Raw genomic sequence first — 18935 nt, 5'->3', positions numbered from 1 at the left:
AAGCTATCTGATGAATATGAAAAAAATTGTAAGCATTTTAAATACTTAATTTGGCAAAAGTTCATAATATTATTTAAACTTGTAATTGGAAAATTAATGCTTATACCAATAAACTATATCTTTTCTTCAGATAAATAGAAGTTTTTTTTCAAAAACTTCTATTAAAGATACAGTTACACTCTGACTATTAATTTCTTTTTCATTCAGGTCTTGTTTTCCAAGCAGCCTTAGCCTTTTTTGGTCTCATTGCACTTTGCAAATATGATAGTGTGGTAATGAAAAGCACTGAGAATCTAGTCCAGCCTGTAAAGAAAGAAGAAGAAAAAGTTTAATTTCTAACTGTTTTTTTCATTGGGTAAGAATTGTACATTTTCCCATTTTTAATGGAATATGATATTGATAACTTTTAAAACAATAACAGTGAATAGTTACATTTAAAAATGTTTCCTATAACCCCACCATTTTTATTATGAACATAATAATATAATGTGTTAAAATTATTGAAGATATTATGAAACATGCACTTTTATAACTCTTAAAAGATGTTGTAGGTCTTCTTTACCTCCCCTTTCTTGAAAATAGATTATTTTCTATGTAATCTATCCTGACTATAGTTTCCCCTCCCTCCATTCTTCCTAGTTCCTTCCACCTCTCCTCCCGTCTACATGAACTCTATTTTTGTCTCTCATTAGAAAAGAGCAGGCTTCTATGAGATAACAACCAAACATGACAAAACAAAATGTAATAAGTTAAAAGAAAAGCCATCACATCAATGCTGGGCAAGGCAACCCAAAAGTAGGGAAAGACCCCCAAGAGCAGGCACAAGAATTAGAGATCCATTCCTTCAGACACTCGGAGGTCCCATAAATATATTAAGCTGAAATACAGATAGGTGTTTCCTGTCTTGACCAACCGATCCAAATACCCGACTCAGAAGCTGAATATTACTTCTAAATTCTCGGCCAGTAACTCAGATTATTACTAACTAGCTCTTACATTTTAAGTTAGCCCATATTCCTTATGTATGCTCTGCCATGTGGCAGTACCTTTATTAGATGGCACATTCATCTTCTGATCCCTTTGCATCTGGCTGGCGATTCCTAACTTTGCCCTCCTTCCCATCATTCTTCCTTCCTGGATACCGGCCAATCAATGTTTTATTAAACCAATCCAAGTGAAAAATCTTTACAGCATACACTAGGGTTATTCCACAGAATTTCCCCTTTTGGTCTAATTAAAAAGAAAGATTTTAGTTTTAACATAGTAAGGTTATATACAACAAAAACAGTTATCAAGTAATAATTACAATTACGATATCCTCAGTCCACCGGACGAAATCTGTTCTATTTCCCCTTCACAGAGAGACCCATGTGTACCAAGAACCCAGATCCTTCCTCTATACATAACCTCTGTGGTGGTTTGAATGAAAACCACCCCATTTGGTTCATAGAAAAGTGGTACTATTAGGAGCTGTGGCATTGTTGGATTCATTGTGGCGTTGTTAGAGGAAGTGTGTCACTGGGGGTAGGGTTTGTGGTTTCAGATGCTCATTCCCGGTCTAGTGTCACTCTCTTACTGATCCTGCTGATCAGGATGTAGAAATCTCAGCTATCTCTCCAGGACCATGTTTGCCTACATATCATCATGCTTCCTGCCGTGGGGATAATGGACTAGACCTCTTAACTGTAAGCCAGCCCCAATTAAATGATTTTCTGTGTGGGAGTTGCCATGGTCTCTTCACAACAATAGAAATCCTAACAAAGACAACCTCTCTGGGTCTACAGATTGTAGGGTGGTTAACATTTATTCAATGGCTAATATCCACATATATGTGAAAACATGCCATATTTATCTTTCTAGGTCTGGATTATCACACTCAGGATGATTTCCTTTAGCTCCATCCATTTGCCCACAAATTTCATGCTGTCATTTTTTAACAGCTGATTTATACTCCATTGTGTAAATATACCACATTTTCTTTATTGATTCTTCAGTTGAGAGATGTCCAGGTTATTTCCAGTTTCTAGCTATTATGAATAAAGCCACAATGGACATGGTTGAATAAGTGTCCTTGTGGTAGGATGAAGCATCTCTTAGATATATATGCTAAGGTGGTATAGATATATCCAAATCTTGAGACAGATTGATTCCCAAACTTCTAAGGAATTGCCATGTTAGTTTCCATAGTTTCTGAAGAAATTTTCATTCCCACCAGAAGTGGATGAGTATTTTCCTTATTCCACATCCCTGCCTGCATGAGCCTTCACTAGTGTTATTGATCTTAACCATTCTGACAGGTTTAAGATCAAGTATCAAAGTGGATTTGATTTAGAATTTCCTGAGGCCTAAGGATTTTTGAAGTTTTCATTATGTGTTCCTCATCCATTTGAGTTTCTTTTTTAGAGAATTCTATTTATATATTTACCCATTTTTTAGTAGGATCTTTTTTTTCTCCTTTTATTGATTCTTTTGAATTTCCTATCATACATTCGATCCTACTTATGTCCCTGTCTTCTTGTTTCTGCCCTCTGTCCCTGCAACCTTCCCCCAAATCGACCCCCAAAAGACCCAAACAAATCAAAGAAAAAATGACAAAACAAAATCAAAAGCAGAAAAACAGAAGGATCTTGTTGTGGATGTTGTAGTGTGACCTGTTGAGTCACACAGTTTACACTTTAGTCCATTCATCTTTCCTTGCAAGTGTTCATTTGCTGTGAGTCATTGGCCTGACTTGAGGCATCTTGTTTCTGATACACCACAAATAAAGTGCTTTCGCTAGGGCTCAATCTTGGATATCCTGTTGTCCTGTGTCATAGAGATCCTGCTGTCTTGGTTCTATTTGCACTCTTCTATATGTAGACATCCAGTTTGAGCACCACCGTGTTCTGAAGATGCTGTCATTTTTTTTCCAGTGACTGTTTCTTGTTTCTTTATCAAAAATCAGATGTGTATAGGTGTGTGGATTTATGACTGGGTCTTCAATTTGATTCCATTGATCAATATGTCTGCTTTTATGTCAATGACATTTTGATTTTATTGCTGTATCTTTGTACTACAAGTTTAAATTGGAAATGGTGAAATCTCCAGCAGATCTTTTATTGTTCAGATTTGTTTTAGCTATTCTTGTTTTTTTTTTTTTTTTGTTCTTCTATATGTAGTTCAATAAGTGTGAAGAATTGTGTTGGCATTGTGATTGGGATTGACTTGAATCTGTAGACTGCTTCTGATAGGATGGCCATTTTTGCTATATTAATTCTACTAATCCACGGTCATGGGAGATCTTTTGGTCTTTTGATATCGTCTTTAATTTCTTTCTTGTGAGACTTGAAGTTTTATCATATATGTCTTTCATTTTCTTGGTTAGAGTACCCCAAGGTATTTTATATTATTTGAGGCTATTGTGAAAGGAGTTATTTTCTAGTTTCTCTCTCAGTCTCTTTGTCATTTCTATGTAGGAGGGCTACTGATTTTTTTTTTTTAGTTAAGTTTGTATCCAGCTACTTCTCTGAAAATGTTTATCAGCTGCAGGAGTTACCCAGTTGAATTTTTAGGTTCACTTATGTGTACTATCATATCATCTGCAAATAAAGATTCTTTTACTTCTTTCTTTTCAATTTATATCCCTTTGATCTTTTTTCAGTTGTCTTATTGCTCTAGCTAAGACTGAATAAGTACATACTTATATTGTTGCTGATTTCAGTGGAATTGCTTTGAGTCCATTTAGCTTGATGTTCGCCGTAGTCTTTTTTTTTTTTTTTTTTTTTTTTTTTTTTTGAGAGATTTTGCTTTTATTTCCTTCATGTTAAGCCAATCATGAAATTTCACAGTGATTTCTGGGGTGGGGCAGAAGGAAAGTGTATTCAGAATGATGGAGGCCATGGCCTGGTTGGACCGAGAAAGTGCGAGCAGGGGAGGCCTCACTCGGGAAGCTGGAGGAACACCGACTGCCCGGATGGCAGGTAGGTGATATTCCGAGAGCCAGAGAGCTGGTAAGCAATATCCTCTGCAGCCTCCAGCCTGCGAGCTCAATCAGGCCATCTGCGGTGGCCAGTGAGTTGCCCGATCAGCTCAGCTGCCTTGGAGTCACCCTCAGCAGAGAAGATGGCTGCCTTCTGCTGCTGCTCAGCCTTTTCCACCACAAATCTGGCCCTCTCTGCTTCCTGCTCAGCCACCTGTTTGGCTTCCACTGCCTCTGTGAACTCCTTCCTGAAGGTCAGATGTGTCAGGGACACGTCATCAGGATGAGCCCAAACGTTGCTGCTCTCTCTGTAAGGTCATCGCTCACCTGCCTCGAGACCAGCTCTCGCTGGGTGATCAATTCTCCAGCATCAAAGCGAGCCACTACTGACTTGAGGATCTCTGTGATGACGGATGGCAGCACCCACTCATCATAGTCCTCACCGATGCTGGTATAGATACGAGGAAGGTGGCTGGCCACCGGCTGGAAGAGGATGCGTAGTGTGATGTTGACATTCTGCAAATCTTTGCTACCAGTGATGACTGGTTCATTCCGGGGTCGCGAGCGGCAGTCAAAGATAATAGGTTTCTGTACCCAAGGGATGAAAAAGTGAGTCCCTTCCCCTACCACAACGTCCTGCACTCCACGGAATCGGTCAAAGATGACAGCTCTGTCCCCAGCATCCACATTATATAAGGCAGAGTTCACCACGCCTCCTGCGACTGCTAGCGTAAAGCCGAACTTTCGGATGGACTCAAACACGTTGGCAGCCATGATTCCTTCTGTTGCACGCACTCACACCTGCTTCCACTCGGGCCTCCACATGAATTCCCCCACTGTAGTCTTATTATAATTGACCTTTCTTGTGTTTAGCCATGTCTATTGTATCCCTACTCTCTCCAGGACTTGTGTATGAATGGTATTGGATTTTGTAAAAGGCCTGTTCTGTATCTAATGAGATGATAACATAGATTTTTTTTTCCTTTCAGTTTGTTTATATGGTGGATTGCATGTATTCATCTTCATATATTGAACCATTCTTCATCTCTGGGAGGAAGCCTATTTGATCATTGTGGATGATCTTTTTGATATGTTCTTGGATTTGATTTGCAAGTATTTTATTGGGTACTTTTGCATCTATGCTCATAAGGGAAGTTTGTAATTTTCTTTGTTGGGACTTTAAGTAGTTTGGGTGTCAGGGTAGATGTGGCTTCATAAAATGAAGTGGGCAAGTGCTAATTCTGTTTCTTCTTTGTGGAATAATTTGAGGAGTATTAGGATTAACTTTTCATTTGAGGGTCTCTTAAAATTTTGCACTGAAACCATGTTGTACTTGGGTTTTTTATTGGGAGATATTAATGACTGCTTCTGTTTCACAAGGGGTTATAGTCTGTTCTAATGGATTATTTGTTCCTGATTTAACTTTGGTAAGTCGTACCTGTCTAGAAAATTATCCATTTCTTTTATATTTCTAAGTTTGGTGGAGTATAGGTTTTTCAAAGTATGTCTTAGTTATTCAATGGATTTCCTTGGTGTCTGTTGTTAGGATTCTTCTTTTGCTTCTGATTTTGTTAGTTTGGATATTCTCTTTCTTCTATTTTGTTCATTTTGATAAGGGTTTGTCTATTTTGTTGATTTGTTCCAAACACCATCTCTTTGATTCATTGATTCTTTGTATTGTCTTTGTTTCTATTTTATTGGTTTCATACCAGAGCTTGATCATTTCTTGCTATCTACTCCTCTTAGCTGTGATCTCTTCTTTTTGTTCTAGAGCTTTCTGATGTGCTGTTAAGATACTAGTATGAGCATTCTCCAGTTTTTATTTTTATGTAGGTGCTGAATACTATATGAACTTGCCTCTTATAACAACTTTCATTGTGTTTCATAAGTTTCACATGGTGTATAATAATTTTCATTGAATTCTAGAGAGTATTTAATATCTTTATTTCTTTCTTTACCCATTCTTCATTACTTAGAGAATAGTTCAGTTTCCATGTGTTTTTAAGTTTTCTGTTGCTACTATTGTTGTTAATATCCAGCATTAATCTGTTTGGATCTAATAAGATGCAAGGAGTTATTTTAATTTTCTTATTGGTGATTAATTTTCTTATTGGTGATGATGGTGATGGTGATTATGGTGATCTGTTGTGGATGGAGTCAGAAAGGAAAGGGAGACTGCAGCAGGTTTTCTGTTTAGGAGCTGGGATGAACCTAACTGACTTGTTCTGGAGAAGACAGAAGTAAGGCTCCATCTCCTGTCTACTTGCTGCCCTGAAGAAAGCAGCCTTTTGGTTTGCAGGTGATGCCTTCTTGGCTTGGGAGCTGGGTGAGAGCACCAAGTGGGAGAAGGAGGTTAGAACGGGAAAGATGGGGGATCTGCAAGAGATGGGAGAATGGAGGGGGGCAGGGAAAGCTGCCACAGATGTTCTGCTGCAGATCTAGGGATGAGAATTGGGGATTTGGGCTGGGGTAAGAGAAGAGAAGTCCTACCTCATTTTATTAAAGAAGTGGCCTCTGGATTAGTTGGGGATGGCTGTGGCAGTTTGGAGGCTAGTATAAAGCAAGGATCGGGAGGAAAGAGGTTACTAGAGGAAAATCTGTGGGATCCACAGTAGATGGAAGCATAGGGAGCCGGGAAGGGAAACAGGTTCTGCTGCAGAGCTGAGGATGAGACTGGGGGATTGGATCTGGGGGAACAAAGTGTACACTTAATGCTTTTAATATGAAGATACACTTGAAAGAAGAGGTTGAGATGAAAATGTGAAAATATACACAGTTTAACCTTGCAAGATTTCCTTATTAGTTATGGGACATAGGAAATTCAGGAGTCTATTTAAAATGTTCTACTTCATTTTTGAGAATTTCACACATATGTATAAAATAAAATATTATCATATCGACCCTTCATTCTCCCAACTCCTGTCATGTCCCCTCAGCATATACCATTCTCAACTTCATTTGAGTGTATGTGTGTGTGTGTGTGTGTGTGTGTGTATCCAACAAGTGTAGTTAGTGCTGCCCATGTATACATGGGTAGTAGGTCATACACTTGAGCATGGGACTTAATCTATTCTTATTTTTTTCTTTTATTTATTATTTTCTCTCTCTCTCTCTCTCTCTCTCTCTCTCTCTCTCTCTCTCTCTGTGTGTGTGTGTGTGTGTGTGTGTGTGTGTGTGTGTGTGTGTGTATGAAATTGCATGTATGTGGCATGGCATGTATGTGGAGTAGAACTGAACTATGCTCACCCATCTTGGTAGCTAGAGCCTTTACCTGTTGAACCTTCTCTCCAATCCCTGTATATTTTGCTACTTTTTATTTGGAGTATCAATAATTGCTTCCAATAATCCTATAAATTAAATTGGTCTTTCACTGTAGATCACATCATGAATTTTTAAAAATTCAAATCTGGTTAAATTTCCAAAATGGATTATTTTAGCCTTTTAAGAGTCAATATTGCATTCATTGATGATTTGACATAGATAACTCCAGAAAATTTGCAGTGTATATTTTCTGCTGTTTTTTATTTTAGAAGACATAAAACTTAATATCATCACATACCTCTACATTTTACCTTAACCTGAATTTTATTAACAGTGCCTGATAACCTGAATCAATTGCCTGCTTTTGCTTTATTCTTCAGTTTATATTTAATTACAACTATTTCTTTTGAAGAAACATTTGCATTTGAATATAGAATATGTGGATATCAACATAATGGAATTTTTCTCGTTAAAATGTTCTAAAGAAATTTTATTTTTTTCATATATTACAGTATTTCCTTATATTTTCCAAATACAAGATAAAAATGATTTTTTTTCTAGTAAAAACACATAAGCCAGTTTTCTCTGCTGTTTCTATGGGAGAAGGCACTACATTAATGTGACCCTGCATGGAAGAATTGCTCCATCCATGACCATGGCAGGCAGAGGAGAGTATGAAGCAGGAAAAAAAAAATCACTGTACTCACATTCCTCAAAATGAAGATGCAATATGAAAATCTATAAACTAGTTTTATGTGAAAATTTGCTGACTCTTTTTGGTTTTAACCCACAGGCCTGGAGAACCTGTGAGGATCTGAGTTCTAAGGACAGCAGTCTATCCTCTGAAGATTCCATAAGATTTGTGGCCAGGGTATAATTCAGAGGAGAAAATATAGCAGAAAAGTATCTATGTGGATTTTCATTTTCACAATAAAGAATGCTGTTTGAAACATTTTTGACTGTGTTTTATGGATTAGGAATTTTTTTCTTAGTTTTATTGTGGGAAAAGCATGTGTTCCTGCCATAGTTATGGTTAAGATCTCCTGCAATTTATAGCTAAGAATGCTTGGAATATATGGAGGTTTTTTTCTATCAGTACAGTACAGGAAGTGTTTCTTAAAGAGGTTAGAGTTATATCCTTTTATTTTTAAATATTTAAGTCTTTAATCAAGCTATACTATAAACTATTTGTTATGTAAATATCATACTATAGAAAAGAAGCAACATAAAAATTAAAAATCAAGAAAATTTTGTTATTGTGCTATGAATACTTGAGATAACCCAATAATAGTAAATATAAACACTATATCCAATATTTCAAACACTACATATTTAAACTAGATGAGAAACAATTTAGCCCTTTAATACTCATGGCCACAGTGGGAATAACATCATGATCTTGGCTGGTACTGGTCTTTTGGGACAGGTACTGCTAAGACACAAAAACATGAGGCTTTCCAACCATTTGGGATGACCATACTAAACAGAGCATGAAAACAGCTGTACATCCTGGCTAGTCTATACCAGCATGGGTTATCTTAGAAAAGAGACATCAGTTGAGAAAATGCTCATATTGCCTAGATGCAAGTCAGTAGAGCCTTTTCTTAATAATTAATGTAGGAGGACCACACTTGGTGGGAAGGGAGAGTTTCAGCCCTGGACAGGTGGTTCTGGGTACTAAAGAAAGCAAACTGAGTAAGCTATGAGCAGCAAACAAATCCTCCATGGCTTCTGCTTCAGTTCCTGCCTTCGGGTCCCTAATTTGAGTCCCTCTCCTGACTTCCCTGAAGAGGTTCTGTAATATAAAAGCCAAATATAGTTCTTCCTCAAATTGCTTTTTGGAGTGGTGTTTTATACTAGCAATAGATAGCAAACAAACACAGTCCATTTCTGTGAAGTAATTAATTACACATCTAAAAAGACTTTGATTGCTCCATATTGAATGTTTTAATATTAAACTAAGCCAATATGCAGAAATTTGCTTTTTGTCTTGTCATATTTTAAGGATGTCGATTAATAAGTTTTTCCAATAAAATTATACACATGTGAGAGGCTCAGTTACATGAATGTGCCAGGGATAGTATTTGTTTTCACAGAGAATGGCTCAGACAAAGTCTGTGAAATAATATGGTGACATGTACAAATCAACTATCCACACATCTTGTTATTTTATAATAGGACAGTTTTCTTACTTCCTTGCTCTTGGCCAAGATTGAGTGGAGCATAAATAGATACTGTCTCTTTTTTTTGTATTCAGGTGAATATTACTTTATTATTAAATACTAAAGAACAAAAAAGTATTGTTACTAGACTGAAGAGCATCCCAAGATATAATATGTGCATAAGCATACACATGCATATGTATGTTACATATTTCTTGTATGTCAGATAAAAGTAAATCAGTCCAGCACTCGGGAGGCAGAGCCAGGCGGATCTCTGTGAGTTCGAGGCCAGCCTGGGCTACCAAGTGAGTCCCAGGAAAGGCGCAAAGCTACACAGAGAAACCCCGTCTCGAAAAACCAAAAAAAAAAAAAAAAAAAAAAAAAAAAGTAAATCAGTACTTGGAGGTCAATAATAAATATAGTTCTAATATTATTGTTATGCCTCAGTATTTATAAATAATTTCCTTTGAACATACTATCTGGAATCTTTCATCTATATTTCATGTAGAGTAGCTAGATGTGGAGTTTTAAAAGGATGATATCTATTATATCTGAAATAAACTTTTATTGTTGATAACCAGAAATTTTGTTGTAAGACTGTGTCTCCTTGGCTGGAGAGAAGTCTCAGACTATTAAGAGCACTGACTGATCTTCCAGGGGACCTGAGTTCAATTCCCAGGACCCAGTGATACTTAATAATTGTCTTAACTCCAAGATCTGACATTCTCACACAGACAAACCTGCAGGCAAAACACTAATGTAAATAAAATAAAAATAAATTATCTAAAATGACTGTGTCTTCTAGTAATGTCTGAAGCTATATCCATAAAGTCTTATCAGCATGATTATCTAAACATGGGCTGAACAAAGACACCAACAATAGACATGCTAAAGTAGATGGGGAAGGCCTATAATGCCTCAACAATACTCAAAGAACTACAAGCAACTAAGGAATGTTGAGTGTGGGAAAAATAGTCTTATACAGAGACGAGTACACCAAGGGGTTATGCAATACCAGACGGTCAGTCCTGAAAACACATGTATGAGAAGCATTATACAGGCTGAATAAGTTATATTTTAGCCATATATATGTTTAGTATATATTCATATACATATTTATGTGTATATATAAGTAAACATGTATAAGAAGCATTAATCAGATAGAACAGGTTATATTTTAGACTATATATATTTAGAATATATATATATGTATAAAATATATACATATGTGGATTTAACAACTAACTAAAAAGAGGCCATAATTTTGAAAGAGAGCAAGTATGTGCATGTTTAAAGAAGTAAAGGGAAGGGAAAAATAATATAATTGTAATATAAAAATTAAATAATTAAACATGGATAAGATAATTTTTTTTAAAATATTGGCTAAATGAATCCAAGAACACATCAAAAATATTGCTCACCATGATCATTTTTTTGACTTCATCTGAGAGAAGCAGGGATGGTTCAATATGTGAAATTGTAATCAACCACATGAACAAGTTGAAATGCAAAACTACAATATCGTATCTTTATACACAGAAAAGTCCTTTGGTAAGATGGATACAAGGTACATGCATATTGCTATCCCCATAGATCAGTGCATTGCTCAGAATACATCAGAAAAGCTTCTTCTTGCAGTAGATGGCAACTCACACAGAGACCCACACCTAGGCAATGGACAGAGAACAAGAGCACTCAATCCACAATGGGGTATTTTTTATCAGAACCCTCCCCTTAAGGTACAGGGATGTATATAGAAGAGGAGACAGAAAGAAAGACTGCGAGGGTCCGAAGCAGTGAATGACTCCAAAGAAATCGGGTCTTCCAGACACACCTGGACTGATACATATGTGAAGAGACCGTCACAGCTCATGTAACACCTACACGGTTTGAACCAGGCAAAATCCCAGCAAAGGAAAGGGAAAGTGGACATACAATCTCATCTCTAAGAAGTTATTTGCAATTAATACCTGTTGGGGAAAGGAACAACAGTATTCTCCAAGGGAGTACTGGGTATATTAACCACTCCACAAGGTTGACCCATGCTCAGGAGTAGTTGACCAACACAAAATGGACTTTATGTAGTTTTTCATTTTGTGGACTTTTTGCTTCATTTTGGTATTTTTGTTTTCTTTGTGTTGTTTTGTTATTTGTTTGAGTTTTTTGTTTTGCTTTAATTTTTGAGAAAGAAACAGGAAGTTGGAGCTGCCCCTGTCTGCCATCAGCTGAAAAACTTGGGAGAGCAGGCCATGCACCTTGCCTGGGCAGAAAAATAGAGCCAGCCCCACTGGCAGAGGTATGGGTAAGCCAGCCCAGATGTTGTAAAGGTTGTGAACTAGGGAGAGCTGTCCCCATTACTCACCTGTCATGTGGCAGCATGGACCAGAGAGAGATGCTCTCCCTTCCCCCACCCATCAATGCCTGTGGCAAGTGAGAGCACTGGCCTTGAGGTCATCAGAACAGGAGAGCTGACCCTACCCACCACCAGATGCAACACTTAAGAAAGTAGGTCCAGCACCTCACCTGTACAGCACCATACGGCCAATCCTGTTGGTGGAGGTGTGGATGAGCCAGCCCCATAGTTGAGAGCATGGGAGAACTGTTCTCATACTCATCTGTCATGTAGCAGCATGGTCAGGGGAGAGAGGCCTCCCCCTCTTCCCATCAATACCTGAGGTGGGTGGGAGAGCTGGCCCTGAGGTTATAAGAGAGGGAGAGATGGTCCTGCTCCTCATCAGCTATAGCATTCAGGAAAGTGGCCTCTAAGCCATGCCAGGGCCACACAGTAGAGCTGACCCTGAAGGTGTAGGGGTAGGTGATCTGACCCTGAGGACATTAAAGCAGGAGAACCGACCCCACCCTTTGCTCGTAGGTTCAAAGGGTGAATTCACCAGGACGATGCAGGAGAGAGAGCACACCCTATTGATGGCAACAAGAGAGAGCTGGCAGGCTGACCAACTTGCCACAACCCAGGCTGAGAACCAGGGTTTAGTGATCTGCTGGAACACATGAGGGATGGGTCCTACAGACAAAAAGCTGCAGAATTTCCACAACACAAGGTAACAGCAGGATACTCCAGAGGAGTTCCAATGAGGGCCCAGCATTGATAGTACAGTAGAAACCAGAGGCCTCGAACCACACCAATGCCTCTCTGCAATCAGCACTTGCAAATAAAAATATATAGATAAAAGGATTTACTGTGTGACTCAGCGTGTCACACTACACTTCCATGATGAGACTGATTTTTTTCCTTCTCTCTCTTTTTTCTCTTAAATTTCATTTTATTTTATGTTAGAGAGAGAGGTTGCAAGGGCAGAAGGCAGGTAGGAAGGGGCAGGGAAATGAATGGGATGGAGACACATGATGTGAAAGCCATAAATAAATAAATAAATAAATAAATAAATAAATAAATAAATAAATAAGGAGGGAACAAAGAGAAAATGAAGTTGGATGGATAAGGAGGTGAGGGGGATCTGGGAGGCATTGGGGGATGGGAAAATATGATCAAAATGTAGTGTATGAAATTTTTTAATAAAAACAAACAAAACAAAACAGAGCATTTTTTTTCTCATATTCCTAAGTTGCTGTGACTTCAGGAGTGCATAATCAGCTTCAGCTTTCTTGAGAGTTTGCTAGCATAAGGTTAACAATATCATTTGGTATGAATAATTGATGTTTTCCTAATGTTAACTATTAAAAATCGTTCTATTTTTACTATATATACCTGAATAAAATCTGAGAAAACCACATTAAGCAAAAAACAACCCATCTTTTCCAACCTCATATTTTTTGATAATTTCAATTTTGGGTCTAAAAACTTCTTAGACAGACACCTACCCCTATTTGTAGAGCCAGCCCCACTGGCAGAGGTATAGGTGGGGCTGGCTCTATTCCATATTTTCATGACTTTGGTTATAAGGAAAAAATGAGTGAGAGACAAGAAACATGCTTTCTGTTGTAGCACTTCTGGATTGGTATTGGAGTAATTATTTTGGCCACTCCACGTAGTTAAAAGGATATTTATTTAATGGCGAAACTCACAAATTAAGTAATGGGTAGGTCGCAGGGTCTGGGGAAGGTGTAATGCAGTCCAACGGTGTTCTCCGGAGCTCTACACAGTCAATCTGCACTGGTCAGCGTCCCGGCATGAGAGAGCGCCCAGAGCGAGCGCTGGCCCATCCAGCTCTCGGGTCCCCAGGCGCCTCCCCTCGCCCCGCCTCGTAGGCGTGACAGTTGCCAGAGTCTCAATGGGGGTTGGAACTTCCAGAACCAAGTTGGAATGGCTACCCACTACAGATTGGCATCTCTCTGTTCTTTTTTTCTGTGTTCCTATAAACATTCTCCCTCTCACAGAATCAGCTGAAGAAACTTAAGTCCATCTTGTTAAAAAGGAGGAAAAATACTATTATATGACAAAAGGTATAATAAGGGAGGGAAAGCAGAATCTTGCCTTTCCCCATCCATTGAACCAGTACATGAAGCTGTAATTCTGATTGAAAACCCATAGTCTTAGCTTAATCTATGTGCAAGCTTAGGTGGACCAGACTTGTGCAGAGCAGAAATACTTAAACCATCATGCATGGTTTTATCCAAAGAGCCTGGGACTACTGAGGTAATAGGTGGAAAGTCAAGGATTATTAGACCCCAATACACAACATATGACTGGGATCTCACTCAAGTAATGGGAAATATTCATTCTACCCTTCACAATCTTACTTACCTTCAAAATTTTCTAAGGGCAGGATCGACCTGATAGACTCAGTCCAGGCAGGTCCAGGCCCCCCCTCCCAGACTGAGCCAAGCATCCCTGAATAAGTCCCAGGATTCAAACAGCCAACTCATGCAACGAGCCCAGGACCCGGCACCACCGCCCAGCTGCCTCCCAAACAGATCAAGCCAAATGACTGTCTCACCCATTCAGAGGGCCTGATCCAGTTGGGGGCCCCTCAGCCTTTGGTTCATAGTTCATGTGCTTCCATTCATTTGGTTACTTGTCCCTGTGCTTTATCCAACCTTGGCTTCAACAATTCTCGCTCATATAAACCCTCCTCTTTCTCACTAATTAGACTCCCAGCGCTCCACCAGGGGCCTAGCCGTGGATGTCTGCATCCAGATTCCTCAGTCCTTGGATGGGGTTTATGGCACAACTATCAGGGTGTTTGGCCATATCATCACCAGAGTAGGTCAGTCCCAGCCATCTCTCGACCATTGCCAGCAGTCTTTTGCGGGGGTATCTTTGTGTATCTCCGTGGGCCTCCCTAGCTCTCTGCTTCTTCCCCTTCTCATGTGGTCTTCATTTACCATGGTCTCCTATTCCTTGTTCTCCCTCTCTTTTCTTGATCCAGCTAGGATCTCCTGCTCTCTTTCCCTCTTGATCTGGAGGAGGTGGGAATGGGGGGTGGGCTGGGGGGAGGGGGGAAGAGGTGGGGGGAAGAGCAGGGGAATCTGTGGCTATTATGTGGAACTGAATGGTGTTGTAAAATAAATAAATAAATAAATAAATAAATAAATAAATAAATAAATAAATAAATAAAAATTTTCTAAGGCATGGAACCAATAAGATACAAAAATGCATGCACACACACATACACGTAATCCTAAATTTATTGTATTCAGGCACCTGATCTATGATGGGAGCTTCTCATGTGATAAAGATGAATTCTCATCACTGTGTAGACATTTAAACATAGGCTAATTGGGAAAAAACTAGAATGATGGATAATGAGGTTACAGAGAGTGTCTACTGCATATTGTGCTCTTTACTGAGATGTCATCATGGACCATCATTCTCCTGAGACTATATGTAGTCTTGTTAAAAATAATTGAAAAAAAAATGCCAGCCTATCATTGTCTCATAGGACTCACAACAATGCTACATTTGCAGCATCTTTTTTTGAATTATGTCAGAATCACTGAACTCTCCTGGCATCAGGTTCTGAAAAAGACAGTATGATGAACAGAGAGAAAAGGAAAAGAGGTGTGGTTAACTATCAAAAGCACAGGAACATAACTCTCTGTTCTGCCTTTAGTCCCAGCACTCAGGGAGCAGAGGAAGGTGGATCTCTCATTTCAAGGCCAGTCTGATCTACAGAGCAAGTTCCAGGACAGCCAGGACTGCAGAGAGAAACTCTGCCTTTAAAAATAAAGAAAGATGCTCAAGATAATTATCTTATGGTCCCAATAAGAATGTTAAGCAGTGAAGGTGACTTTGTCCTGAATTAAGCCTACTGTGCTTAGTACTAGATCAACCAAACATTCCTTTCTAGAGTTTGCACGTTATTATCACCCAAACATATAATGTAAATTTATGACCATTAAACAGAGAACCCTATTAGGATAATCATTGTTAAAATGACAAAAGAAACTCAAATTTGTACTTTCAAATTATCTGGGAAATAATAGATATAAAGTTGTTTAGGGCTGGAGAGCTGGCTCAGCAGGTAAAGGTGCTTGCTGACAAGCCTAAGGCTCTGAGTTCACTTCTCTCCCCACACCCCAATATGGAGAAAAAACTAATTCTGACCCTCCACAGGATGTGTGGGGCATGCTACTCCTCCCTCAACACAAAATCAGTAAGTAAATATAATAAAATGTTTAACTAATTTAAAGATTTGCTAATGAGCATCTAGTAATAAGGCCTTACACACTATTATTACTGGCAGTTGCCAATATAATGTACTTTAGGCTGGGAATACTGACACACACCTGTTGTGGGAATTCTCCGTTCAGCCAATGGCTTTGGGCTAACAAGTCTTAGGGCATGGTGTTGTCTGTGAATGTGACCACTTAAGAGCTGAGGGAGAGGGGTCACAAGCTCTCTTGTGTGGTCGGAGCCTGATGGTGGAGAGTGGCTTGTGGCGGAGAGATGGAGTCCCCATTGCCCTTGGGCAGAACAGCAGCTGGATCAGGAGCGGTATGTCTATTTGTTCTGTATGAGTGAGTGTGATCCCCATTTTATTCCTTAATAAATAACTCTTCTTCCCAGACTTCAGTGGATTTCTTGCATTATCTGTTACCCAATGTGGGGCATGAACCTAAAACCCTGAGATTAAGAGGCTCATGCTCTCCTGACTGAACTAGATAAGAAATAAATAAACAAACAAAAATCTGGTGCCCATGTGGTCTAATCCATGCAGCATTTAGGCCTTCCTCCCTCGCCTGACCATGGAGGCCAGCACACCCAAACTCCACCTTTAGAAATTCCTACTCTACCAGAGACATGCAGCTGTGTGCCCCTCCTGGCCTGTGCCTGTGTTTCCTGATCAGGGCACCTAACTCTATGCAGTTTAATGTGTCCAAATTCAGGTTTTTAAAATTCTCGCTCCTAACTTGGAATGATGCAAGCATGCCTGGCTCCTAGCAGCCTCAGGTGTCCTTCTTCCCATTCCGGGCAGCATCTGAGCCCTGTATGATTGAGTGTGCCAGTGCTCCATCAGTGGTCCAGTGGTTTGCTCCTCATCAGCCATTTTCATGTGGTGTGTCCTTCTTACCCTCTAATACAGGTTCTGCTCTCTGCAACCAAATTTGTTCAGTGTAAAATAATCTGCTACCAAGTTGCTAGCCTGGGTAGGACCTTAATTCACAGGAGAGTGAACTCCAGGAGCCTAAGATAGCCTAAGCTGACCTACTGCCCAAACATCTTATTACATCCTAAATCTTTGCATGCACCAACCATCTGTATATTGGATCTATCTGTGAATTAATCAAGATTATTACACCTATGACAATATTCTGAGGATTTTAACTGAGGAAAATGACTTGATAACTTTAAACTTTACAAAAGAACACTAACTTTTGGAAGCAATTTGCAAGCCATACAGATAGTCACTAAGGAAGACAATGCAGCCTTCATAGATGAGATAAAAGCTTTAGAATTATATACAAATTTAGAATTATATACAAATGAAGAGAACAAGAAACTGATTTAATGAAGGTTTTGGAAGAACTCATTGTTCAGGAGGCAGACCAGGCCATCTAAGAAGAAATTGTAGACAGGGTATTCCTAGAAACAATGCTTCCTCTAGGGATGCAGAAGATGTAGTAAATGCCAACATTGGCCCAATGAATGCAGATCAATAAGAGACAAACAAGTCAATGTTTACCATTGGGAAACACCCTGGTGAGGGCCTCTTGCAGCCCCCCATGTCAAACATGGTCCATTCATTCCTAGGCACTGTGGAGGAAACTCCCCAGAACAACTAGAGGATCCAGTGCCTATTGTAAAAAACCATACTACTCTGGTTTCCAGGAGAAACCATAAAATAGATGTTTTGAGAGACTTCTATAAATGATCAAAGACCAAAGCTTAGGGTACCTATAAATGGCATTGTAATTAAAGGTCTATTGGAGACAGGGGCAGATGTGAATATAATTACACCAAAATCATTGGCCTCTTCAGGAGGTAGATGCTCAGTACTTAGGGACTGGAACCCTATCTCAGGTAAAACAAAACATGAGGTGGGTGGAATGTATAGGGCCAGAAGGATAGAGAGAAAAATGGAGGCCATATGGGGCTAATGTTGCAGTGAATCTACGGGGTCATGAACTGTTACAACAATGGAATACCCAGATTCATATTCCTCCAATCTCAGAAACAGACCATAAACCAACTTATGTTTCTGGAAAGAATATTATAGAGCACTGTAAAAAGCAGACACCAACCATCAGGCTTAACAAAAACAGGGCACAATGCTGTTGATGTCACAGAGTTACCAATGGCCCTACCCTTAAAATGGTTAACTGATAAACCTGTCTGGGTTGGGCAATGGCCTATGACATCAGAGAAACTACAGGCCTTAGAACAGCTGGTTCAGGAGCAGTTAAATGCTCAACATATTGAAGTATCAACCCGTCCTTAGAATTCTCATGTACTTGTTATTAAAAAGAAATTTGGAAAATGGAGAATGCTGACAAATCAGAGAGCCATTAATAAAGTAATTCAGCCTATGGGCTCTCTACAGCCTGGAATACCTTTGCCTTCTTTGTTACTCAAAAGATAGCCTATTATAGTTATTGACTTGAAAGACTGTTTTTTCACTATACCTCTACAAGTAAAGGACAAGGAAAATTTTGCCTTCATGGTGCCTACTTATAATAATTCTTAACCAGCTAAGAGATATCAATGGAAGGCTCTCCCACAGGGAATGTTAAATAGCCCTACCCTGTGCCAATATTTTGTTAAAAAATATTGGAACTAATTTGTGTAGTTTCCACAATCTATAATTACCATTATATGGATGATATCTTATTACCCAATTCAAATATAGATACTTCTAAAAATGTTTAAAGACGTAAAGAAAATTTTGCCTCACTGGGGTTTACAAATTACTCCTGAAAAAATACAAAGAGGAGATTCTAATAACTTCTTACGTTATAAAATAGTTTTATAAAAAATTCAACAGTCCAAAAGAATTAAAAGCTGAAGCTGAGAGAGAAATGGTTCTGGTGAAAAAAAAATTATGCCAGATATTAAATTCTTTGCATATTATAATATGAAGCATGTTCTAGGAATACCACACAATCCTACAGGACAAACAGTTTTACAAAGATCTAAT

The 18935-nt window shown here is 38.9% G+C and overlaps 1 protein-coding gene and 1 pseudogene across 1 annotated transcript in view; one reads left to right on the top strand and one right to left on the bottom strand.

Annotated features, from left to right (window-relative positions):
- The window catches only part of LOC114699789 (solute carrier organic anion transporter family member 6A1-like), a 95928-nt gene extending 87755 nt beyond the window's left edge, over window positions 1-8173 (top strand). Inside the window, exons 13-14 of the mRNA XM_028879078.2 lie at window positions 208-355; window positions 8013-8173. Of these exons, the coding sequence (XP_028734911.1) occupies window positions 208-332 (125 nt within the window). The 3' untranslated portion in view covers window positions 333-355; window positions 8013-8173. The remainder of the gene's footprint in view (window positions 1-207; window positions 356-8012) is intronic.
- On the bottom strand, window positions 3918-4747 carry LOC114699799 (annotated as a pseudogene).
- Window positions 8174-18935: the final 10762 nt, after the last annotated feature.

Source organism: Peromyscus leucopus, chromosome 13, assembly GCF_004664715.2.
Source record: "Peromyscus leucopus breed LL Stock chromosome 13, UCI_PerLeu_2.1, whole genome shotgun sequence".
NCBI classification, from domain to species: domain Eukaryota; kingdom Metazoa; phylum Chordata; class Mammalia; order Rodentia; family Cricetidae; genus Peromyscus; species Peromyscus leucopus.
This window is presented reverse-complemented; position numbering and strand designations above follow the sequence as displayed.